The 27,500-nt window shown below is 45.1% G+C and overlaps 1 protein-coding gene across 1 annotated transcript in view; it reads right to left on the minus strand.

Moving 5' to 3' along the window:
- Positions 1-27,500, minus strand: part of eys (eyes shut homolog) — a 364,937-nt gene that overhangs the window by 270,723 nt on the left and 66,714 nt on the right. Inside the window, exons 15-20 of the mRNA XM_063191194.1 lie at positions 14,734-14,742; positions 8,762-8,972; positions 7,367-7,489; positions 6,278-6,391; positions 4,405-4,518; positions 2,984-3,097 (exon numbers count right to left, since the gene is read on the minus strand). Of these exons, the coding sequence (XP_063047264.1) occupies positions 2,984-3,097; positions 4,405-4,518; positions 6,278-6,391; positions 7,367-7,489; positions 8,762-8,972; positions 14,734-14,742 (685 nt within the window). The remainder of the gene's footprint in view (positions 1-2,983; positions 3,098-4,404; positions 4,519-6,277; positions 6,392-7,366; positions 7,490-8,761; positions 8,973-14,733; positions 14,743-27,500) is intronic.

The raw sequence follows: 27,500 nt of genomic DNA on the forward strand, positions 1-27,500 counted from the left end.
AAGGCTGATGAGCAGTCTAATGCAACTTATAATATGGAAATAATGTGCTGCCTTTCATCCTATGTCTGCACTCCTCTTAGCATCAACGTGTCATTTTCATATTTTGAAAAATGACGAAAAGGCAAATGCATCTTGTGGTCGGGCGGTAGTGGGGAAGTTATGAAAGAAGCAGCGAGGGAAAACATCTGCAAAGCACAATAATAATAATGTGAAGGAAGCACTCATCGCCATCTGGCATTGACAACAGAAACCCATTGAAATGCAAAGTCAAAACGTCACTTTTCTCAGCTTTCACCAAGGGCAGAGAGAGAGAGAAAGAGAGAAAGAGAGAGAGAGAGAGAGAGAGAGAGAGAGAGAGAGAGAGAGAGAGAAAGAGAGAAAGAGAGAGAGAGAGAGAGAGAGGGAACAACAACAAGAAAAAAGAGATGCTCAGAAAACGTGTTCTTCATGCAAATGCTGTGAGGACAAAGTGCATGCACTGGCTAAAAGAGTTTAAAGCCAACAAAACCATTAGGTTGCCTACCTCTGATAATTTCTGCAGAACGCAAAAAAGACATGACATTCAAAACATTACTAGGTTACAGGCTTTCCAGCATATCTGATGTTCAAACACAAGCCAATTAGAGTTGTGGCCTCTAGACCCATCATGAAATACCTGTACCTTTCATGTTTTTTTATGAAGACTCAAAGCTCAGAGGAAGAGAGAGCTACAGTACATTCAGTGCTGACAATCTGCGTGGTCTCGATCCAAGACTAGATGCCTCTGATTTGGTCCTAAAAGCAAGCTACTAAAAACACTTTTAAGCTTGGACAGGTTTACTATCGCACAACACCGTCTGACTTGTATTGCCTTGTAAAAGTGACTATCCCACAATCTCTATCTGTAGTTCTTTTTTTTCTCTGTGTCTGTCTGTGTGTCCATGTCTTTAAGCCACAAAATAAAATGAAATAAAATTGAAAATAAAATACCACATGGAGTGGTTATATACGGTACGCCCCCTTTGCTAGAGAGGCAAGTCAACCCACGAAATGGTGTCATAAATACGCTGGGAGGTGTCACGTGTCACAATGTCAGCGACCAGTGTCACCTCTGCCTTATTCTCCACGCCACTTACTTTTTAATTCAGCGAATGGGCTGAGCCCCAGTGGAGAGGGCACTTAAATCATAGTTCATTCTAACTGACCGAAAGTAGTTTTGTCCAATAAAAGATCACATAAATTCTGTGCAAAAAAAACAATAGAGAAGTATTGACGCTGTGTCTATTTCTTGATGTTATATTGATGGCCTGTCGCGTTGAGTAATGGCGCGCACACAGTTTTTTATATTGCTTATAGTCCGTGAGCCGCACAGATCTGTTATATACACTCCATCTCTCTTTCTCTGTCTCTGTATATATACACTGATTCTCAGCTTCACCACATCTTTTTCGAGTCCAACTTTCTCAGAGTAACCCTTCAAGCTGAGTATCACATGCAACAATAAAGCTTGACCACATTTATGGCCCATCCCCCAACCTCAACAAGCTTGTTTATTTTCAGTCACAGTATCTGTAGTAAAGAAGCCGGTGGTGGCTATATGGCCACGGTATATATGGCAAGTTGAAGCCATAATGCCTCCACCGGTTCACTGGTTCTTGGGCTGGAGTGATTGGTGTTTGACCAAGCGTCTTACTCTGCTCTACCATGGCCAGTGAAGGGTAACATAACCAAGGCTTGACAGATGTAATAGCCAAGCGATGAGCCTCCACAGTTAGGGTATAATTCAATTGAGGGCTTATTTCTGAATTAGTAACAATTAAGTGACCTCAGTACAATGTAACTCAATTCAAGAGGAAATAGCAATAGCTATTTAGTCTCACAGGATTAAGCCTAGTCCTTTGTAGTATAAGGTAATTCACCAAAGCCATGTTTACCCCTTGCTAAAAATACACTCTTCACTAGTACATATTTTCACAGTGCAGGTTTTGAGATTTTAATGTACAAAATGTAAAAAGATATAAAAAAAACAACCCACAACCTTCAGATTCACCCTCAGGAAATCTGCCCCTTGTCATTTTGATAGTAATACTACTATGATGTTTAATGAATAGTCCCAAGCTCTTACACTCCATTAGGTTGAGTTGCCCATCATCTGTGGTATATGATTGCGCAAACAACAACTGAATCATTATGGTCTAAATCAACTAGTTATTCCACACAGAAACGTTCCCTTGAAAACATCAAGATGTTTGTTTTTTTTTCATGAAAGAATGTTTTGGTGGTGGATAACAAATTCCAGATTACGCTCCAGGAAACGGTATTCATGGGCACCCTCACACACACACACACACACACACACACACACACACACACACACACGCACACGCACACGCACACGCACACGCACACACACACACACACACACACACACAGCCATGTTTGCCATGAGTGAGTGGGGAAAATGTTTCTTTTTCTGACCTTTCCAATCAATCCTGCTAATGATGCCAATCAGTATGAGTGCTCTTTTACAATGCACCTGATTTAAATCCCCCCTCTGTTGCACTAGTAATTATTTATTTAAAGAGCATCCTCCTGCTCCCCTAAACATGCCCTTGAGCTTTTCTGTCCTTTTTTCAAACCTCAACCCCCTCCCCATCTCCCCGCTTTGTTCTTTCACGTATGCAGGAATACTAGTACTAAATTGCTTTTCTCTCTTTCTCTCTGTCTCTGTCTCTGTCTGTCTCTCTCTCTCTCTCCCTCTCTCTCTCTCTCTGTCTCGCTCCCTCCCTCTCCGTCTCTCTCACTCACCGGCACACATGTGTGTGTGGCGGAAAAGGGGACAGATCGCTTTGTCTCTGGCAGTCTGTGTGTAAAATAAAGACGCGTCGTATGTGTAGTGTGTCGTGGGGGGCTGCCTGGCAGAATGGGCTCGGACAGGTGAGAGGAATGCTTTGTGAAGTTAATTAACTTTGCTTTTCGCTTCCACTCCCTCAATGTTCATTACCTTTAAATGGAGCCACACACTGGCACGAGTAATTACCCGGCTGGTCAATGCAAGTGGCTCCGTTCTTGCAGGGGGACGAGGCACACTCATCAATGTCCAGCTCGCACTCCGAGCCTACGGAGCAAAGAGGAAAAAGGAAAACAAACAAACAAACAGGTGAACTGCGGCACGGCACGGCAGCACAAATAAATAATTAGCGGCGAGGCCGACGAGCCTCTCACATGCTGTTGCTGTTAAATGAGCCTTTGAGCCAATTAAAAGTAATAGCTGCAATGATCATCTCATAGTGCGGTGGCGGTGGTGGGAATTGGCCTAGTTGGGTTTTTTTTTAGAAAGCATAGCTGTTTAAAAAAAAGACCTCTGGAAGCAATTTGCGCCAATGCAATGAGCTAAGGAGTTTTAAAACCGTCTCTGAATAATCATTGAAATAGATGCTTTGCTTTGGGTGTCTCTCGAACGCTTGATTGTGGCCCTTTTAATCAAGCAATTAAGCATTTTCAGCTCCCAACAGCTGTATGAACCAAACTGCAAAAAAGACATTACATTACATGACACTTAGCTGACACGACTTACAATTATTTAAGAACAGGGTACTGGTTACAGTCCCTGGAGCAGTGTGGGGTGAGGTGCCTTGCTCAAGGTCACCTCAGCCATGGAGTGTGCTGGTATAGTGGCAAGGGTGGGATTCGAGCCTGCAATCCTCTGATATATAGGCCATCTCCTTAACCACTAGGCCACGTCTGCCCTACAACCCACAGCGCCAATTGAATTTTGTGCAGGCTCAGCACAGGGGGCAGAGGCGGGGCGGGGTGGAGTGAGAGACACCAAAGGGACAGGAGTGTTAGAAGAGACGCCACCACCCGCCATACACCCACCATCCAGCCGCCACTACCCGCTACCCGACACTGCAGCCTAAGCCGCTGCCACGGCAACCTCTTATCTTCCCCTCAGTTGACTGATAGCATCACTCGACTTTAGCAAAAGCAGCAGTAAACTTCAGCATGCTCTGCCTGTGTGTTTGTGTGTGTGTGTGTGTGTGTGTGTGTGTGTGTGTGTGTGTGTGTGTGTGTGTGTGTGTGTGTGTGTGTGTGTGTGTGTGTGTGTATGTGCGTGTGTGTGTGCGTGTGTGTGTGTGCGCGCGTGTGTCTGTGTGTGTGTGTGTGTGTGTGTGTGTGTGTGTGTGTGTGTGTGTGTGTGTGTGTGTGTGTGTGTGTGTGTGTGTGTGTGTGTGAGAGACAGAAGACAGAGAAGCGATCGCCTGATGGGTGTGATTTTTGAGAGATATGTGTGTGTGTGTGTGTGCGTGCGTGCATGTGCCTGCGTGTGTGTGTGTGTGCGTCCAGATGTGTCGATACGTAGGCAAGTGTGTGTGCGCGGAGACTCCAGATGAGTTCAGACAAGCTGACTCACCAGCTTCTTACCTGTGAAGCCCGGGAGGCAGACGCACTTGTAGCCGAACGCGAGGTCGACGCAGGTACCGTTGTGTTGGCATGGCAACGACTGGCACTCATCAACACTGATCTCGCACAGGTCACCTTCAACAAGAAAAGGAAAAAAAACGAGCTCAGAGTCATTCACATGTTATCCAAAGAATTAGCGCATGAAAAACGGTTTTGCTGTATGAAGAGTCTCTTAATGCTGCTACTACATTATGTCCTTCAGAAATACATGTGTAACTCCTTGAACATTTCTTTCATTATTGCGCACCTCACCCAGTCACAAAAATTCATGGCAGTTCATGGCAGTTTTTAGACTATACCGACTGACTGAGTGCTTCTTTTTCAGTCAAGTAAAAACAACCTAAGTGACATACTGAAGGCCACACACTGTACAATATTTGAAATGTACCACTGAGCCAGAAATCGATGCGCTCTAAATCCTTCAATGAAAGAACTTAAATTGGTGGGGTCAAACACACAATGGGATTTATTCTTGGTACGTGGTGGACCTCCATAGCTAAGCCACAAGCCTCCATGATGAGAGCTTAGTAACCAATCCCACTACAAAGCAGATCCAACTGGGCTCATAGCACTACTCGGTAGGCCAACCTGACACAAACCTGCATGATATGGGGTCTGGTAATTGAGAGATTGGAGGTTAAACCAATGACACCAACCTCCAACATGTGAGCACTGCACTGCCAACACTACAAACCAGCAGGTTGAAATCTTGGGACCTCGTGGGTTAAGCCAATGACACCAACCAACAAATTGTGAGCTTACTCAACAACGTGCCCACAATACAGTGCAGTAGGTTGAGAACCTGGGAGCTCCTCGGTTTAGCCAGTGATACCAACTTGCGGAGCATCAGCTTAGTCAACAATGTGCACAGGATACTGGGGAGGAGGTTGAGAACATGGGACCTTCTCGGTTAAAGGTAGGATTAAACGTTTAATCAATCACTGTCCCGAGTCAGCCGATGCTTGTTTGAGTCATTAGCAGGTGAACAGTGACTCTCGCAACCACTTCCGTGGTCTGCTTTCAGAAAACCCCAAATCCAACTTTTGACAGCGAGGTCCGCTTTGAGTCTCGTGGGAAACACTTCTCATATGACAAATCGCTTGAAATACTGTGTTCATATATGTATCAACTGCTGGCATTTCGTGATGAAAAACATTCTCACCGTGTGTTTATTTAAACAGCATTTTTTCACGACTGTGTAGATTTTGAGACAGGCATGCCATGGGCACCACACAAACAACGTCATCTTACATTGTGCCCCTTTAAGGCCAAATGTACATATTTGTGGGATGTGAGCTTAATCAACAATCTGCTCTAGATAAGGAGGTGGTTTAGCCACAGGCATGAACTTGTGGCATGAACTTGCTACCAATTCGCCTGCTGTACAATACAAAAACCAGCAGCTTGAGAACATGGGACGACGTCCTGGGTTAAGCTGATGACACAAGCTTGCAGGGCATGAGCTAAGTTACCAACAGGGCTTCAAGCAGTAGGCTGAATACTTCAGACTTATTCTGTTAACCCAGTGACACAAGCCTGCAGGACACCTGCAGAGCTGTGTACGAGACCACAATACCAGCAGGTTGTGTGTTTACCAAAGAGAGTACAGTAACAACATGGTTAAGTGATAGACCAGGCTTAGTTAACCTACAGGAAGTTGTAAATCTGCTTATAGATGTTCCTGCAGGCATCATTTAGTTGAGAAATGACTCCAGGCTCTTCGATTAGATGATTTACCTCTACCACAACTTAACCTTAACTTTAACTTAACCTGGTTTAACCTACTGAACCCGCTTCGTAGTATAGCCCACAGGTCGTGTGGTACCACCAATACCTGTGACTCCGTACGGACACTTGCAGCTGAATCCATTGAGTTCGTCGGAGCAGGAGCCTCCATTCAGGCAGGGCTGGCTCAGACACTCGTTCACTTCAATCTCACAGTGGTTGCCTGAACAGAAAAACAGAAACAGGTGTGCAGTAGAACAACAGAAACAGGTGTGCAGTAGAACAACAGAAACAGGTGTGCAGAAGAACAACAGAAAAAGGGCGAAGTACTCTAATTTCCTGTTTATTATTATTATTATTATTATTATTATTATTATTATTATTATTATTATTAGTGTTGGTTTATTGTCTTTTATTTTACTTGTTATTTTATGTAGGCCTATGTATGTGTATATATGTTTCAGTTTGGGATTGGGGTTATTGTGTGTGCTTTAAAATGACAAAACTTCAATAAAGATTTTTTTTTTTAAAAGAAACAGGGTTAAGTGTGCAGTAGAATAACAAAAACAGGGCGAGCTGTGCAGTAGAATAACAAAAACAGGTGTGCAGTAGAACGACAAAAACAGGGCGAGGTGTGCAGTAGAATGACAGAAACAGGTGTGCAGTAGAACGACAAAAACAGGGCGAGGTGTGCAGTAGAATGACAGAAACAGGGTGAGCTGTGCAGTAGAACAACTTAAACAGAGCGAGGTGTGCAGATCATTAGGAGTCAGCAGTGGTTTGGCCGTCGATAGAGGAGGAGGAGGAGGCGCTGGCAGGAGATGATGAGAGGAGGAGGTGGAGGGGGGGTGTCAAATAGGAGGCGCGGATGGGGGGCAAATGAGGTTGTCAGCATGATGTCAGAGGACAGAGGTTGGGGAGTAAGCGAGGAGGAAGCGAGGTAAAAAGCCTAATAGAAATTTGTCTTTGATAAAGGTGGGAGTAAATAAATGTTTTACGAGAGCACGACCAAGACCCAGGACTACAATTGTGGGTGGGAGGAAGGAGGGTGAAAAAAGCTGGAAAGAGAGGTGTAATATCTTTGCAATTACTGCAAACTCTAGCTGGGAGCAAAGGTGTCTGGCCTGAGGCTTCTCTGTTTTTTTTGTTGTTGTTGCTTTTTTTCTCTTTTCTTTTCTTTTTTCTTCTGTCTACTTACCAATAAAGCCAGGCGCACAAAAACAATCATAGCCGTTGAGACCATCTTTGCAGAAGCTGAGAACCCCGCATGGATTGTCCGCACAATCATCTATGTTTACTTCACAGAATCTCCCAGTCAATCCTGTAAGAGCAAGTGACACACACACACACACACACACACACACACACACACACACACACACACACACACACACACACACACACACACACACACACACACACACACACACACACACACACACACACACACACACACACAGGAAAAGAGGAAAGTTGCATCTACACTCCTTTGTTTTCCTCAGCTGTGTACATTTCCATGTGTCTAACGACACAACTACTGTACATACCGTTATACATCTGGGATGCCATGTGAGTCATCCCACAGTTTCAGCATCTAATAATGTAACATACTTTGAAATGTGGAGCAACTCCATGTCAATTCAGGTCAACTTTAAACCTTTATCTTACAGTACAGCCCGAGTGAGTCACTCGTCACACACACCCACCCACTGGCACTGGCATCACTTCAGAAGGACCCTTCCTTTTCATGATGCATGAATATCAGATGTTTAATTAAGCCGCAATCAGTTCCCTTCCACGACATAGTATGCAACTGGGCTGGGTTATATGGGGGTGGATTGTGTTCAACACGGTTAGGGCTATGGGGGGTGGAATGTGTGCAATAGGGTTGGATTATATGGGCAGTACATCTTGTGGAATAGGGTTGGGTTATATGGGCAGTACATCTTGTGCAATAGGGTTGGGTTATATGGGGGTGGATTGTGTTCAACACGGTTAGGGCTATGGGGGGTGGATTGTGTTCAACACGGTTGGGTTATGGGGGGTGGACTGTGTTCAACACGGTTGGGTTATGGTGATCGTGTGCAGCAGGGTAGAGTTATGGGGATGGGGGATTATGTGTGGTTGGTGGGGGTGGGAGATCGGGGGGATCATGTGCAACAACGCTAGGTTGTATGGGGTTCAGGGTATTGTGTGAAAAAGGGGCTGCGTTTTGTGGGGTGGGTGGGGGGGTGTGTGGGTCGATGGGGGGGGGGGGGGGGGGTGTTGATCATGTGCAACAGAGCTGGGTTATAGGGGTGAGATTGTGTGCAACAGGGCTGGGTTATGGGTGGTAATGGTGGTGGGGTTGGTGGATCGGAGGGAGATCTTGTGCAACTCTGCTGGGTTGCATGGGGTCCTGGGTATCGTGTGCAAAAGAGCTGGGCTCTGGGTGGTATAGTAGGGTTTGTGGATTGGAATGGGTATCATGGGTGGGTTGTATGGGGTTTGGGGGATGGTGTGTAACAGGGGGGTGTTGTATGGGGTTGTGGGGATCGTGTGTAACAGGGCTGGGTTATGGGGCTATGTGATTGAGGGGGGTGGGGGGACTTACCAGGGAGACACTGGCACTTGAAGCCTCCTCCTCCTCCTCCTCCGTGGAGATTGGCACACTTTGATCCATGTAGACACAGCCCCTGGACGCAGTGGCTTATGGGGGTTTCGCAGAGCCTCCCCGTGTAGCCGTGGCGACACGTGCATTTGAAGCCACTCACCTGCTCCACGCAGGCGCGGGTCCCCGCGGGAACGCACGGATCCGACGCGCACTCACCCGTCGCCATCGCCATGACGGGCTCCAGGCATCCCTCACCACCACCACCACCACCACCACCATCGCCACCCTCTCCCCTGCCTGAAAAGAGTGGGGATCAAAGGCATGATTGAAGTGGCGGAGTGCCGTGGTGCCACGCTGCCACGCTGCCAATGTGTTGCCCGACGTTGTGTTGCTCTGTTGCGCTGAAAAGGCACGGCACTGAACAGCGACAAAACTCCTTCTCAGCACGACTTTATGTAATTATTTATCTGCCCCCCACCCCCACCCCAACACCCACCCTCATCCCCCTCCATAAAAAAACAAGCACAGACCAAAAAACTGCTTCTAATAAATGATGCATTGAGTAAAATTCTTTTTTCAAAAACAACTACCCAGGGTGTGTGCTCTCGAGTATATTTTTTATGCCATTGATGTGGCATGAAAAAAGAAAAAAAGTCAAGAAATATTTCTTGTGTAGCATGTAAACATCTCTGCGAAAAATCAATATCAATCAATATCAATACAAAATATCTTTAATAAAGATTTTAGCAGAGTTGAAAAAAAATAGATACACAACCCTACACAGCAGGGACATTTCATGGAATAAATAAAAAGACAAGATTTTTTTTCCCTTTCTTCTGCTTACAAGGGGAAAATGGGATTATCCCTACTGGCATCTCCCACTCAACATCAAAAACATCAGAAGAAATACTTCCGTAGTAATGTGGTGTGGTGACAACCTTGGCAGAAACCCGATGCAGTCAGAGCAGTCGGAGCGATAAACAAATGTATTAGATTAATGAAGGTCAGCTCAGTCAGCTCACAGGCTGTTGAGGAAAAACAAGTTTACAACTTCCAAAACTTGAGAAATGAGATGGTGGAAACAGGTTGCAACCTTGATTTGTGTGTGTGTGTGTGTGTGTGTGTGTGTGTGTGTGTGTGTGTGTGTGTGTGTGTGTGTGTGTGTGTGTGTGTGTGTGTGTGTGTGTCAGGGCTTAACACTAACACACGCCAGGTAGCCAAATGCGGGTGAAAGTCGGCGTTGGCTAGTAGATACCGAAGGTTCACTAGCCATTCTGGCGGGTCCATACTATTCTGAATGATGAGGCACCGCATTTTGTAGTTTTTTTCCACGGACCGTCTTTGCTACAAAAGCAATACAATGCGATTTCGCGAGCCTACAATACCCATGAAGCACCTGTGTCACGTGTCACCTGTGTGTCATGCACGCCAAGAATCTGATAGAGCTAGTCTTGCGAAGAGGAGTGGCTGCGAGCTACCGGCATATCAGCGTTGCGTTTGGAAATGTCACTGAAAACCTTATCGTGAAAATAAAGTAGCGAAGTTCATCTCAACTGACCTGTTTTGCGATCTGTAAATAGTACAATACTTAGTAGACTAGTAGTGGACATTAAAATGACCAAGGCGAGAGGAAAACACGCCAGGCTGTCTTTTGAAAGTCTCGAGACTAAAGCGCAGTGATAAGACAAGGACACATGCGACATTAATAATGTTCGGTTTAAATTATTTTCTGATTTGCCTGTATGTCTTCATACCTTAATATTCCTCCATGTTTCTTGTGCTGTTGTTCCCGACTGTCAAACCGGGCTTAAACAACGCACAGTGTAGCCTTCCAGACTGCAAAGCATGTCCCTTGCCCGTTTCGCCTGGCGTCCGTTTGTATTTTAAACAACTCAATATTAAACGAAATGAAAGGAAGTCGTAGCCCCTTCTGTAGTTACCGCATCTGTGTGCGCTTTTTAGAGGATACTATAAGAAAATATTCCAGAAGATGTGTTATTCCACATCCATGACCGAGGACAGGCGAACTTGGCAATTACTTTTGCTATCTACTTTGCGCATCAATTTGGAAGGTGACCTCCACAGATTGGCCCATATGATATGAAGAAAGAGCCTTTCAGATCAAAGACGGAAATATTTTGCTCTCGTGTAGCTTACATTTGTGCCCTTCCAAAACACTGTGCTGGGTGTTTCTGCATGGTCAATATAGGCTATGCCATTCCTCAGATCAGTAAATCTGTTCTTTCCATAGCCTGCATGCATGGACCAGTTAACCCTCTAGCTACCAGAATTTTTTTTGAATAGGCCGGAATCCTACCAGGAATTCTAAGGAAAAATTGACATTTTTGTCATATTCTAAACAATGTCAAATAACTTGAAAAGAAATGAAAAGTGTCAATTACAAGTTACTTTCATATTAAAGTAGAGAAAACACACTTTCAAATGGTATATCATTTATGGATAATTAATTGTTCAGTATTCACATAGAGTGCCTTTGATGTGGATTAAATGATAAAAATGTGATAAAATCCGATATTATCTAGGCCTATCTATCTATATATCTATATATTTAGGCCTATCTATCTATCTATCGATCTCTCTATCCATCTATCTATCTATCCTTGGTCTATCCATCCATCCATCCAGGGTCAAAGTTGAACAATGATCATGTGACGAAAACAAATGTCGTTCACCCAAATGTCCTGTTTTCAAGCGGTTTCAAGCGGTATAACTGTAATGGACTACACTAGCTAATAATGTTTGAACTAAACCATGCCAAAGATGTGTACGGATAACCGGAGACGTGTCCGCGATAGCAGACAGGACATGAATGGAGCTCTAGGAAGTTTCCCCTCCCAATTTGGCACAGGTAAGACGCGCCAGGCATCACCGACTTTGACCGGAATTGAAGTGCTACAAACACCACGTTGGTAGGCTATTATTGGAAGTTAGCATTCAACTCAACGTCTTCGCGCACATTTTTATGAAGGACAACGTGGAGTAGTAGGCTAACAGTCCTTGACTGCTTTGCCAAAGCTGACACGCAAAATGAGTAACCAATTGTTCCATGCTGCGCTTCCTTCACGATGCGCTGTTACGCAGAGCTGTCGCTGTAAGTTGTTCCAGGAAATAAGATAGTTGGATACCAACATATGGTTTGACTCTGAAAACACACCGAAGACAGTTTACATGTTTAATATGTAGCGTGTAGACATCGGCTGGACAGTTGTGTTTGCTATTTAGGACCATGGCAGAACTCATCACAGTTGAACACCATCTCATAAGCTTAATAAAACAACATGATCTAAAAATAGCCTAAATAGTCATACACATGTGCTGTTGACCATGAAAATAGATCGAAGAGGGTTGGAAGTTTTCATATTTAGTGTATATTGGTTGTAGAAACAGAATGGTTGTGTTTGTAGCCATCCAATCTCGGACGGCCGTCATTTGAATTGACGCCAGATTGCCAAATCGCATAAAGCGGCGCATCTCGTAATAAAATCTAAAATACTGAAAAATAATATAATATAAACATATAGTTTTTATACTGAAAGTATATCGAGGAGGGTCTGTAATATTGAGCTAAAGTGTTTGAAAGCTGGAAAAACTGCATGATGACGGCCGTTCAGCTGTATTTTCATATGAAAATATTCCGGCCGGCCGCGGCCGTTCTGGTACAGATCCAGCCGGACGTTCACGGCCGTTATGGTAGCTAGAGGGTTAATAGGCCTAACAATTCTAATTATTAAGCACTATATTATATTATAGCCTATTATATTATATTATATTATATTATATTATATTATATTATATTATGTTGTGTTATATTATGTTATATTATGTTATATTAGCCTACATTACATTATTACAGCCTATTATATAATTCATTAAAGCTGCTATGATGGTTAAGAAAATTATGGCTAGTGAAAAGGCCCAATGGCTAGTGAGTCAGGAAAACCACTAGCCACAATGGCTGGTAAGCGAAAAAGTTAGTGTCGAGCACTGGTGTGTGTGTGTGTGTGTGTGTGCGTGTGCGTGTGCGTGTGCGCGTGCGTGCGTGCCTGCGTCCGTGCGTGCATGAGTGTGTGTGTGTGTGTGTGTGTGTGTGTGTGTGTGTGCGCGCGCGTGTTTGTGTGCAAAGAGTAAGTCACCTTGGGTGGGGCTGCAGGTGACATCCCTTGGACACGCCTTCTCTGGAGTGCAGTCGGCAATGACGATGGAGCAGTTTTTACCTGGAATTAAAAACACGTGGTTGACTTCAGGAGAGGGGTATGATGCAGGCAGGTGAGGTGTGTCGGGAGGGGGGATGGGATGGAAGAGTTATTGCTTTGTGCGTTCATGCCAAGAGAGTTTCCCTGCCAGACCGGGTGAGTGACATGACATTTGTCACATCACGGCCATGACAGTTCTGTCAGGCTGAGACAGATCACTGTGAAACCCCTGTCATGTCAAGGAAGAGTGAACGCCTAATGGATTAACATAATAGCAGAATTTTACTAAACGCAACGAACGACTCTACCAAGCCGCCTGCTGCTCGCTATTCTCTCCTCACACTTTTTTTTTTTTTTTTTTTTTCCTTACAAACCGCCACAGATATGTCATGGTTCAATCACCCGCCATAAGCTGCAATAACCTACTTATGATTCAAGTCATGTCGCACACAGATCAAATAGCATCCGTCCGACGATGAAAGCGAATGCAATACAATAGCGCAGATAATCTCTCGATAATCACTTCTGCCGCTCTGTGTTATGAAGTCAGCAAATCTACTCAAAAATGTTTGTGAAACAACTGGGATATGCCTTGAAAAAAAAGAAAAGGAAAAAAAACACAAGATGACCCACGGTGCAGCTTTTCACACCGCAGAACTGTCAGGCTGTTTTCTGCTGTGGTAATGCCTACAGTGCCATGCGCTCGTATCACATGAGGGATTACCGAGCATTACCCGCTGTCTCCATCTCTCAAGTGACTGATATTTGAGGCTGAACAGAATGCATTACAGCACATTATATGACATAACACTTTGCTGATGTTTTTATCCAAAGTGACTTATAGCTATTTTGAGTACATGGTCTGGGTTACAGTGTGGGGTTAGGTGCCTTGCTCAAGGGCACTTCAGCCATGGAGTGAGGTAGGGAATGAAAGGGTTGGATTCGAACCTGCAACCCTCATATCTAAAAGCCCATCTCCTTAACCACTAGGGCACAACTGGCCCCACAGAACGCAAGTCTGTGTCAGCCTGGGGAGGCGGAAAAAGGACTTGAAGGAAGAGCACAACACATAAAGGACGCCGACTCACTTGGGAGTAATTTAAGGGGGATGAGGGGCCGTAAAATGCAGTGGACTTGTGCATACTGTCAGTGTTGCCAGATGGGGCTGTTTCCTGCCCGGGCTGCTTAGGATGGACATGTGTGGGTAAAAATGGCATTTAGCAGAAAAACCTGCCACATTTTTGCCACAATAGAATTGGGCGGGATTTTGTGCTTCTAGACGGGTTTTGAGCATTTTTTTGGGCTGGAAGTCATCAGACTCATCTGGCAACCCTGCATACTGTATGCGTAAGCAGTGGCTTAGCCAGTACAGGACATCATGAGCTGCTGCTGCTGCAGAGAGAGAAAAAACACCCTCTCTCTCTCTCTCTCTCTCTCTCTCTCTCTCTCTCTCTCTCTCTCTCTCTCTCTCTCTCTTTCAGTCGGTCATAAAGAACACTTGAGTGTCACAGGGTAGGGCAAACATGTCTGCACTGGAAAAGACGAGTATTTATTAGCGATTTCACCGCTGTCCCATGCTTTCCAAATCCAAATTATCACAACAACCCTTCCTGGATATTAACACCAGCCAGAGATCTACGTACTTCACAGCCCTTTGTGCGTACTGTACTTCCTTTCAGCAACAGGAAATGTGAGATAGCATGTGGGGAAGAGAGTCTATTGATATGAAAAAAGCTTTTACGTAGATCTCCATGCCACCCCCACACTCTGTTTCCAAGGCTGGGCTGATGATGCCACAAGACATGACAAGATGACAGGAGACCGGGGGTGGGAGTGGGTGTCGGAGGTGGTGTGGTGTGTGTGTGTGTGTGTGTGTGTGTGTGTGTGTGTGTGTGTGTGTGTGTGTGTGTGTGTGTGTGTGTGTGTACTTGTAAAATGTGTGTGTGTGTGTGTGTGTGTGTGTGTGTGTGTGTGTGTGTGTGTGTGTGTGTGTGTGTGTGTGTGTGTGTGTGTGTGTGTGTGTGTACTTTTACAGTATGTGTGTGTGTGTGTGTGTGTGTGTGTGTGTGTGTGTGTGTGTACTTTTACAGTATGTGTGTGTGTGTGTGTGTGTGTGTGTGTGTGTGTGTGGGGGGGGGGGCTGCTTCTTATGAGCGCTCCCACGGCGAGGGGTCTGCGGCCTCCCTCGCTTGCCTTGCCTGCGTGTCATCTGTCACACCAGCTGCCAGGCTCCCCTCCCCGCACCAGCACCAGGCTCTCAGCCACTGATGTGCTTTATGCATTAGGCAGCTAAGCAAACACAACAGAGACGTGGTGCAGAGCACAGCACACGCCACTGTTGGACGTGGAGTTGTGATGGGTTGGTGGGTGGGTGGTGGGGTGTGGTGGGATGGGGGGTTTGGATGGCATGTACTGGCAAAACAAATGACGGAAAAAAAGTGATCCCATCTCAATCACCCATCCATATGGCACTGCTGTAGTGTACAGGCCGCCCAAGGGCACAATGGCACAGCAAGCAAGCGAGGAGGAGGTAGGAGGTTCACTCCGCCATTCTATTCGGGCCAACAAAAGTCGCCGAACCTTGAACTTGTTTGGCTGGTATCACCGAAGCACCGAGTTCACCTCATTCAATTTGCCCAATAATCCAGGAGAATTGCCTTTCATTATTGCAAAACAAATTCCCACGCACAAAAGTTGTCTATATTGCTTAAGAACTTCTCGACAGAAGTGCCTATTTGGCATACACAGGCAATATATCAAAGTCCAATAATTAGGCTCCGCGTTGAACAAATCCAAGTAAAATGATGTATGCCTGCTTCACAACTCTGTCCTAAAGCCCGGTGGGGATAATCTATCCCCATAATCACACTTTCCTTGAGAGTTTTGGAATATTTACCTCCAAAAACATTAGCCGGAGGGGGCATTTATGCCGACGACATGAAAGCTTACGATCAGTCAGGGCACCTCTCACAGCGGTGCATATTTAGAGTGAATTTGCACTTTAAAAAGAGGGATATAGTTGAATTGAAATACAGCAGTCTGAAAGAAGAGAGGCATGAAAAGCCTTATCTCAAGCTTACCTGTAAATCCCGCTGGACAAATGCAGGTATAATCTCCCGGCAGGTCGATGCAGGTAGAGTTGTTTGTGCAGTATCCACGGTCGCATTCATTATAGTCAATTTCACAGGAGTCACCCTTAAAACCTGCAATAAACATGATTAAAGTACCAGCATTAGAAAAAGAGGAAGAACAACTACAGAAAATGCTTATTTCAAACTTAAAAAATACTTTTTTCAAATATTTACCAAAGCATCTAACATAATGCATGCCCACCAATAAATATTATGCCTCACACGTCCCAAAGACACCATGTCTCACCCTGACAGTAATGCTGTGTGCTGCAAATTTTCCAAGGCCTTCCATTTCTATAATACGTACACATATACGTAGGTATTCCCCTTTTCATATTCTTCTTTTCCAACCATAGTTGACCAAACCAACAGCTTCCCTCCAGAGCAACTGGCTAACAGCCATTTAACTTTATATAGTAGAAACCATTAATGACAAACTCTTCTAAACACTTACAACTTTCTAACTCTGCGCAAGGAGTCCCACTTCTGGATGATGGCTTTTTCTTCCAAAATTAAACTAGCGGCTAACATCTGTGATTAACTACGTGCTTCCAAGCAACCATAGCAATTGTTCACACAATTAGGCGTCTGGCTGGTACTTTAATTTGCTGCCGTGTCGTGTAAAAAATGAAACTTTTGTACACACAAGCGGGCCAGTAGCTCTTTTTCGCCGAGAGGAAAACTGTTTAAATTGCAACACTTTCAGGTGAGGCCGATACCAGGGGTGCATTTCTCAAAACCAAAGTCGCTTACTACATTAGCTACTTTGTTGTTTTCAATACATTTTCCCATTGGCAACTACTGGCAACTTGAAAAATGCACCCTAGGCTTGCAGCAGACCAGCAGTGACAAGCGACCTCAACCCAACCCATGTAGGGCACGCTGGATACACCACCACAATAGGCATCCGCTTGACATCTTTTTGGCTTGCAACCCTGGAAGCACTCCACAGGCCATTGGCCCTCAGACGTGACAAGTAAAGCTGAATTAGTGGAAGAGACACCGGCATCACCCCCTCCTGAAAGACCAAATAGCTCCACACAGCTATTTGAGGAAACAAAAGGAGGTCCCGGATGTGATCCAAACCTCAGTCAGTTTGCACAAGGATGGAAGATTGCACATGTGTTGTGCCGCTAACCATCACTCTCCCTCTCTGGCAGGCTGAAGAAGACCCCACTGGGCTGGGTGTGTTTGTGGTGAGGTGAAGTGGGGAGCAGAGGGGAGGGGAGGGTGTGTACGGTATGCTTTCTCTACTGTGTGCATCCCCACTGCTGAGTGTGTGTGGTGAAGTGAAAAGGGGTGGGTACTAGGGAAGGGAAGAGGAGGGTATAGGGAAGAGTAGGAGAGGGTGTGTATCGTATGCTTCCTCTACTATTGTGTCTGTTCCCACTGCTGGGTCGGGTGTGTGTGGTGAAGTGAGCTGAGGTGGGTAGGGAAGGGTAGAGGAAGGGCTGTGTATCGTATGCTTTCTCTACTGTGTGCGTTCCCACTGGGTGTGTGTGGTAAAGTGAGGTGGGGGGGAGGGTGTGTACCGTATGCTTTCTCTACTGTGTGCGTTCCCACTGCTCGGCCTGATCATGCTCACTCTGAACAGAGTGCGGGAGATGAGACTGTCAGTCACTCTAATTGCACCGTGGTGGCCCAAGTCACTGCGGATGGCGTAGATAATGCCTCGCCTGCCCTGGGCCCCTTCCATTACAACACATAGGCCTGTTGTCTCGGACGATTGGGGAGATTTATCATCCTAAAGCCAGAGCTGGGGCTGGATCTCTGGGGCTGGGGCTGGAGCTGGATCTCTGGGGCTGGGGCTGGGGCTGGAGCTGGGGATAGGGATGGGGATGGGAGAAAGAGAGAGAGAGAGAGAGAGAGAGAGAGAGAGAGAGAGAGAGAGAGAGAGAAAAAGAGAGAGAGAGAGAAAGAGAGAGAGAAAGAGAGAGAGAGAGAGAGAGAGAGAGAGAGAGAGAGAGAGAGAGAGAGAGAGAGAGAGGGAGGGAGCGAGAGGGAGGGAGAGGGAGGGAGAGAGAGAGGGGTGCGGTTGAGTCTCGGGCGCCACAGGACTTGCTCCCCGGGAGGTCTCCCCGCCACGGCGGGTATGAAGGCCCCACTCCTCGCTGTATGATTGGACGTGGCAGGTGTTCGCAAGGCGGCGTGATGAGCTGCGGCGAGTGCCATTTCACTGCTCTGCGGTGGATGATATATGTCTCCAGCAGGAGAGTGGTGTGGCTTTATTTTCACCATTTACTGTTTGTGAACACTGTTGTGTGGCGCTTTTTCAGGTGGCCACACCATGCTGCCCCTTCTGCGATGTGTCAATGGGTCGGCATCACACAGGTGCTGGAGAGCGCCATGAGAGGGGGCTGCCTCTGGTGCCGTGTGTGGATGTGCCTTGTGAGCTTTTCTTTGATGCCCTCTATCCCTATCTTGAGAGTATCTCAGCCCGTGGAGGGTTTGAAATGCAAAGACCCTATCTTTAAAAGTGTTATGCTTCCCTGGTATTGGGTAAATGTAAAAAAAAGTGCCCATTTTCAGATGATCCCACATGGATGCCGCACAGGAGGTGACAAACAGCGATTTAAGTGCCTGTCCAAAAAAATGTTCTCCTTGCCCAAATGATGTGTGAGTTGTGCAACGCTGCAGCTAACAGCTCTCTCTCTTCGCCCTCCTCCTCCTCCTCCTCCTCTCTCTTTGTCGGAGGATTGGGGGCCGCAGGCTCCATGTGCTGTGTGGGGGCTTTGAGTACATGTGGGCAGAAAAGCATCATGGTGCAGAATAAAACACATGCAAAATGTGAGTCCATGCTTACTAAAGGCAAAGTTACCCTCCACACATCGCCTATCTCTCTCTCTGGGTGGTTGATACCATAGTTTTGGCATGCAGTGTGTGAGTAAAGTCATGCATCCCATAGTTCTGTTTTTCATTAACATCGACCTACAGGCCAGCGGACTGGATTATGGAAGATATCACAGTTCATTTAAATGGCAAGTGGACTGGATTTAAAGAATATAGCAGTATATTACTACTTCTACAAACGCTCAAAGCACTTTTTCAGTATAAAGCTTGCCTCACATTCACAGCAGAAACAGAGACTCCCTCACAAGATGAGTTACCTAATGCCTCTTTTCCACTGCAGGGTTCCTGGTAGGCCTATACAGCTTGACACAGCATGACTCGGCCACCAACGTTTCGCTTTTCAAATAGGCATGACACAGCTCAATCTTAAAGCAAAAAGTGGCGGCCGAGTCGAGTTGTGTCAAGCAGTAGGCCTACCTGAAAACCGGCAGTGGAAAAGAGGCATTAGTGAGTTAGGGATCAAGGCAAGGAGACTCAAGGCTCAGGGACGATTTGATGGGCTCAGGCAGACTGGGGGCTAAAATTTGCAACCTCTCAGTTGCCGAATGGTACCGCAATCACACATTTTTAACAGGAAGTTTTAGTAGTAAATAGTACGTAATAAAGGAAGTTGTCCGTTTGATAGGCTGTATGGCTGCAACAATGGCAATAGGGCTGCAAACACATTTTTGCATATTTTCCACTGCCGTTTTTGTGGTAGGCCTACAAGCTTTTTGCTTTACGATTGCCTATTCGAAAAGCAAAAAGTGTCGGCCGAGTCGCGCTGTAGGCCTACCAGAAAAACGGCAGTGGAAAAGAGGCATTGGTGTTTTGAAATCCTATGCAGAGGTAGTTTACGTAAAAAAAGACACGTCAATGACATCCCCTGGGTTGAACTCTCTTTCCATCATGGCCAGATCCCCAGAGTCACTCTGTGGCAAGGCAACAAGGTCTTCGTCTGCACATTTATAAACAGTATTTTACTGTACAGTGCACTCGGCTACAGTCACTTGGAGTGCATTGGGGCTGCTGCTTCCACAAAGCTCATCTGAGGGTCAGAGGATGGCCATGGACATTACAGTGACATGGGGATGCCTGTCCTCGCTCTCTGGTTCTCTCTCTCACAGATCTACAGTAAAGCCTGGCTGCAAGGCAGGAACTGTCCAAGCTTTTCCCTTACGTACATACATTTCTCAGTGGCATTTTGAAAAGGCTGCTTCTGTAATCCAAGGTCTTTGGTGGTATGATTGAGGTATCTCTCTAGCAAAACCCAACTAGACTGTAATATGCAAAACGCTCTCTCTCTCTCTCTCTCTCTCTCTCTCTCTCTCTCTCTCTCTCTCTCTCTCTCTCTCTCTCTCTCTCTCTCTTAGTGCATTCAGGCTCACTGAGGACCATGCCGGTGCCCGTTTCCACACCTCACCGCAAACCGGCCGGCGTGTTCACGCCGCAGATGTTTGCGTTCACTAACCGAAAAGTTAGTTCACAATGCAAACCCACAAGTACTTTTGGGTTCACATTGACGACAACATGGACGTTAGCAGGTTCATCCGGGTAACAGTCAAGTGCGGAAAAGTTCGGAGCCTGGTATGAACACGGGTGGTTCGCAGGTAAGCACAGGCACGGGCACCTGAAAACGGTCTCTTTCTCTCTCTCTCTCTCTCTCTCTCTCTCTCTCTCTCTCTCTCTCTCTCTCTCTCTCTCTCTCTGTCAGAGGCCAATGTCACTAATGTCTGTCTGTCAGGACCTGGTGTAATTGGAGCATGGATGATTAGGCTCATGTGGTGGTGCATGTGCATACTATTCCACTCATCTCTTCAGTCAAGCGGGGTGACATATTTAACCCTAAATGTTACCTCGACCTACAGTAACCTTAAACAGGTAATTAAAAAAAATACACCTTGCCTGCCCTTCTGCAAAAATACAGCCCCTAAGAGGGTGGATAAAAATACATATTTAGCACAAATCTGTTTATGGGATGCAGCTACGGGCATCTTTATATCGGTCTCTGTTCAGTTTCAGCCTCTATCCAGGCTCTGTTTCAGCCTCAGCACCAATCTCCTGATATTACCCGACTCTGACTTTACAAGATAAAAAAGGTTAACACCACTGAGTGAAGGAGAGGAGAGAGTGCCACACTCGGAAATTCTGACATTTTATGCTCTGTACGCCGTAAATGTATTCCAGTGCATGGTCACGCTAGCAAATGACTATCATTAGCTCTGTCACAGGGCTCCGGGTGTAGCAGACCCATGACTAATGCCAGGGCCATCAGCGCCATCAGAGCAGCGCGGAGGCTCATCATTCGTCAAACTGACCATGGAACCAATTTCCACCTCTCCCCATGTCATAAAATTTGACAATTATCCCAAGTTCATTAATAATGCATAACAACCTCCCGTCCGCAATCACGGTTTAATCAGAGGTACGTCTCACAGGTAAGGGCGTCGTCGACTGAGCCAAGAAATTATTGGCAAAATTGCGGGGATTTATTCCCCCCTCCCAACTTAATGACATAAACGACTCGGAGTAATTTACGGTATGAATTAGTCGTTTAACGATGAGGAAGGTTTTTTTTATGCGACCATAATGAGATGGATGTTTGTAAATATGGAGTGAAAAGGTGACGAGGGAGGGCTCCCATGTTAAGAGACACTGCGCTTGCTCAATACTCTCTAAAACTGCCAGACAGGTCTAACTATTTCATCTCTCCGTTGGTGGTTAAATGGGACCGTATACTCTGGCCCCTAATTGATTCGGTCGTTTTAACAGAGGCATTTCATCATGAGCGTCACTTATCATCTCATCTTTCCAGTGCTTTCATTATATCCCATAATACTGTTCAGAAGCGGCAGCACAGGTGCTTTAAAACAACAATAATAAAATTGGATTTCATCACAATGTCTAACAAGTTGTAGAGTAGCGTCAAAAAGAGTTGTTAACCACAGATAAACCACACTCTACTCTCTCGTCTACTCTAGACCTTCAGACAAATCTTTAAATCCTTTATCTATAAAATGACAAAAAATATAACAAAATAGGAGCACAGATAAGAATTTAGGAGCACTGTGAAATTGTTAAAGGGACACTGTGTGAGATTTTTAGTTGTTTATTTCCAGAATTCATGCTGCCCATTCACTAATGTTACCTTTTTCATGAATACTTACCACCACCATCAAATTCTAAGCATTCATTATGACTGGGAAAATTGCACTTTTCATACATGAAAACGGGGACCTTCTCCATGGTCCGCAAAAAAGTAGCCATTTTAGCTGCAATAATTACTCTACTTGGGCCATACTAGAAAATATTTGTTCATTACTTAGAAACCTTTCATGTAAAGATCAAATTTTGGCAATTGGCAGCCCATTTTCAATGAGCAGCATAGTTGCAGTACCCTTTTTGACCATTTCCTGCACAGTGTCCCTTTAAAGGGACAGTTTGGTCAATTTCAACATGCAGTTGTAATGCTCACACTACCCTGGACTTGTCAGTGCCCGAGATTTTTTTTTCTTCTTCTTCAGCCGTTTCCGAGATCCTGGTCATTGTAATGGGGGCAGCTCTTTGTTTACATTTCAAAAAAACATTTTTATTTATTCCCAAAAACATCCAAAAGGTTATAAAACATCAGCAGACAACTAGCAAACAGCAGTACCTTTTGGGAAAATATTTGGAGTTGGCCTATGTTTCATTTTTTAAAAATGTAAACAAACGCTGCCCCCATTAGAATTGCTCATATCTCGGAAAGGGCTGAGCCGAAAAATGTGGCATCACCAGGTACTGACAAGTCAAGGGTAGCGTGAGCAATACAACTGTATGTTGAAATTGACCAAACTGTCCCTTTAACACACAGACAAAAAAGGGTCTAAGAGAGTAGGCTATGCCTTTTTCCCCACACACATAGGTGTACACATTGTACATGAGGGGTGCTGGTCACAGGGCCAGTTTTTCAAGATTCCTCCCAGTAAAAGGGCTGAACAACATATTACACATGTCTATATTCACATTCATTACACATTAATTTCTGTATGCAGCCCGTTGTCTCCTCTGCTGTGTCAATGAAGGTATGCCGCCTAACTCATTATCATACAACTGTAAAACAAAGCCTGGGGAGTGTCAGTAAACTCATCCCAACTGTCCCTTCTCTGAAGGCTTTTTTTATTGCTCCCAAACCCAAGTTAACTACTTGACTAGGCTTTTCATCCCTCTGTCTTTCAAGCAGTCATGGTTTTCTCTATAGGATGTATACTCCAGGAGGAAAATGTGAATCGATAAAAAAAAAAAGTAAAAAAAAAAAAAATATATATATATATATTACTATTTTTTTTTTTACATTTTCGGACACTATGGCGGCCAAATTTAAACTATGGCGGTGCGCCATAGTTTTCTCAATGTATGGGAAACACTGCCTTTAGGACTTAATACCTTATTTATCATTTATTCTGTGGCATTTTTTATGTTTAAAAGTATAACATTTAAAAATCCCTATTACTGTATATAAGTAACTTCCTGTCATGATAACACCAAATTAGGTGTTACCATGAATATCTTAGAATGTTGAATGACTGTAAAAAATGATATCTGTGATAAGTCATGATAACTTGTATACTGCATTTATTCTCCTATACACTGTAATGGCAACAGCAGGGTTTAACTTGAAATGTTAAGTTGAAATGTTAAGTTTCAAGAACCATCTGCCTCAGAATTCCAAGTAAATGTACATTTTTTATTGTAAGTTGTATGGAGATGTGTGTGCTGTTTGAACTCAAAGTTGGAGTTCAAAGCTTCACACAACTCACAATAAGGATTTAAATTAACTTGGAAATCTGAGGCAGCTGGTATGTCTTACAGTGAGAGGAGTATTCTAAATTGCCAAACACTGTGGACAGTCAACTCAGATTCAGCACAAAATTCTGAATGTTATACTGACCAAATACAGTAGTAAAAATTATGCCATGCTTGAGCAGGACCAAATTTTATTGTCTTTATGAGTTGACATTTTAACCGTGCACAATTCCTCTTAGCTCACTTCCTGTAAGTCATGAAAAATACAATGTACAGCACATATAACACTTGTTGGTCGAGCCCAATAGGGGACATTACTGATATGATATGCCCACCATGGCACTCTATGACATAACAGCGCTATGAAGCTCTGAGCCAACCACACTAGAGCTCAAAATGTGGCACAGGAGGGTTGTCATGTTCCAAGGTTAAGAGAGAAAGAAAGAAAGAAAGAAAGAACGAAAGAAAGAAAGAAAGAAAGAAAGAAAGAAAGAACGAACGAAAGAAAGAACGAAAGAAAGAAAGAAAGAAAGAAAGAAAGAAAGAAAGAAAGAAAGAAAGAAAGAAAGAGAAAAAGAAATGCACCTTATATAGCCAAAGTCTTTGCCTTCTGTGCCAGGCAAGACGTGTTACCATTATGCTAACACCATTGTTCGGCATAAGCTACACTGCATAGCCTCAAGGTTATATTTGGAAAGATTGTCATTTGCCTCTCTGCACTGAGATAATTCTGCAGTGGCTGTCATGGTACCCTGGGGGGGAATTCAGTGTAAATGAAGGTAGATTTCCTCTACAATGCCCGTTTGACAGAGTCCTAATTGGCTATCAATCTGAACCATTACGGCCTGCTGTATGTAAAAATCAGATTGGCTGCAGTGCCCCAGATACAATGCCCATTCTCTAGCTCTGTCTGCTGCAGCTCAAATCTAGCTTCAAAACAATACAGTTTTAATACGTTATTGATTTTAGAGCAGTAAGTCGAGTTTTTATTTTATTTTAATGCTGTCACCGTAGGGAGAGCCATGCAGCAATGCCTCCATCCCACCCACCCACACACACACACACACACAGTATGGGGTTGGTGTCCTTAAGGACTGGGCTTTCAGTTCAACATCTTGAGCCTCACAAACTTATCAACCTCCCACTTATTTCTTTTATAATCCTCACGCTCAACCCATGGCCCTATCTACTGTATAAAATGGTAGACAAGCCAAAGCATAAAACTTAAGGCAAAAAGACATACTGCTAGGTAGTATCAGCATCTAGTGGGAGCACAAAACATACGTAATATATTTTACTGTCAGTATAATCATTTGTTTATTTTGTCTTTTATTTTACCTTTGTTTAACCAGGGAAACAAACTGAGATAGGAATCTCTTTTACAAGAATAATACAATGTGTAAAAGCGTGTAAGGTATGTAGGAGTGAATGTGTGGCATCAGAGCGCGAATGTAGGAGTGAATGTGTGTGTGTGAGTGTGTGTGTGTGTGTGTGTGTGTGTGTGTGTGTGTGTGTGTGTGTGTGTGTGTGTGTGTGTGTGTGTGTGTGTGTGTGTGTGTGTGTGTGTGCGTGTGCGTGTGCGTGTAGGTTTGTTTACCAACTGTTTTTGTGAGGAGGTGGGGAGAGAGTATGTGCAGCAAGGCTTGTGTGTAAAACGTAGGAAACACTACTGTAGGAGGTTGACTTACCCTTAGGGCAGAAACACCGATAGGTGTCCACGCCGGCCACGCACACGGCGCCATTTTGGCACGGCATCGATTCGCAATTGTTTTGATTTACCTCGCAGAACAGGCCGCCAAAGCCTGCACACACACGCGGGGGTGGGAGAGAGAGAGAGAGAGAGGGAGTAAGAGGGAGTAAGAGAGAGTAAGAGAGAGAGAGAGAGAGAGGATCATTAGGCTACTGCAGTCCCTTTGGTTAGCTTAATCCCACAGCCAATTAGGATTTGTATGACTTTGTTTCCCCCCATTCAAACGCAGCTTTACAAAGCTGTTATTGATTCAGAGAGCTCGCTGGGCACGCGCAAGCCACAGCCCAGTGGATCATTTAATCATGTTTAATAAGAGCCAGTCATTGCCTCTCTGATTTATTACATTAAACAGGGCCAGTGACAAACTCAGCCATGGCAGCACACATCAAAGCCAAATATCATAGCTGCTCTGCACTGCACTCGGCCTGTCTGAGTGAGGGCACACACACACACACACACACACACACACACACACACACACACACACACACACACACACACACACACACACACACACACACACACACACACACACACACACACACACACACACACACACACACACACACACAAAAGCACACACACACACAAAAGCACACACACACACACACACACACACACACACACACACACACGTATACGCGCGCACATACACACACACACACACACACACACACACAAACACACATACAGTCACACAGACATGCACACACAAACCCATGCGCGCGTGCACACACACACACACGCACACACACAAACACACACACACACACACACAAAAGCACACACACGCACATACGTATACGGGCGCACATACACACACACAAACACACACACAGTCACACACACACTGTCACACACACACACACATAAAACACACAAACACACGCAAATACAGTCGCACAGACATACACAGACGACACACACACACACACACACACACACACACACACACACACACACAAACAGACGCAGACACACAAACACCCATACATACATATTTACACACACACACACACACACACACACACACACACACACACACACACACACACACACACACACACACACACACACACACACACACACACACACAAACAGGTTATGACAGAGAGAGAGAGAGAGGCAGAGAAAGAGACTGAGAGAGAGAGACATAGTGTGAACACACAGGTAGCGTGGGGGTACCAGAAGCCAGAACAAAGCAAAATGCAAAGCAAAATGCAAACACACACACACCCACACCCACACACACACACACACACACACACACACACACACACACACACACACACACACACACACACACACACACACACACACACAGACAAGCGGAACACACTCCCCTGAATACATAAGTAGGTATGGGTTCAGGAGGTGATGTACTCTCGCCAGCACCGGCACTGATGAACACAAGCATACCCTTATACACTGAAAACAACACGGATACAGAGACATGCAAGCATGCACACACGCGCACACACACACACACACACACACACACACACACACACACACACACACACACACACACACACACACACACACACGTCACACTTCACTGCACATATGCATTAATTGCTCCTCTCTCTCTCTCTCTCTCTCTCTCTCTCTCTCTCTCTCTCTCTCTCTCTCTCTCTCTCTCTCTCTCTCTCTCTCTGTCTTTTTTCTCTCTCTCTCAGTTCTACCCTGTACCCTACTACTACTACCACTGTACAAGCGGAATAAAAAAAGCACCTCATTCATAATTAAACCCTGTCTCTGTCTGGGCTGTGGGTGCATCCCCACAAACTGGTTTGGTCAGTCAGCATATGCGGCCACTCTGCCCTTCCTCCTCCTCAGGATGAATCAGCCAGCCAGCCGCCTCCTCCATTATTCAACAGGGCCCGCTGGCATCTCCACCACCACACAAAAGACTAACAACAAAAAGCAACACAAAGCACTACACGCGATATACTGTATAGTGCCATTTTGAAGTGTAATGTATGCAAAAAAACAAAAACAAAATATACATACCAACAGAGTGTGCAGAA

Source organism: Engraulis encrasicolus, chromosome 24 (genome assembly GCF_034702125.1).
Source record: "Engraulis encrasicolus isolate BLACKSEA-1 chromosome 24, IST_EnEncr_1.0, whole genome shotgun sequence".
In the NCBI taxonomy this organism is placed as follows: Eukaryota; Metazoa; Chordata; class Actinopteri; order Clupeiformes; family Engraulidae; genus Engraulis; species Engraulis encrasicolus.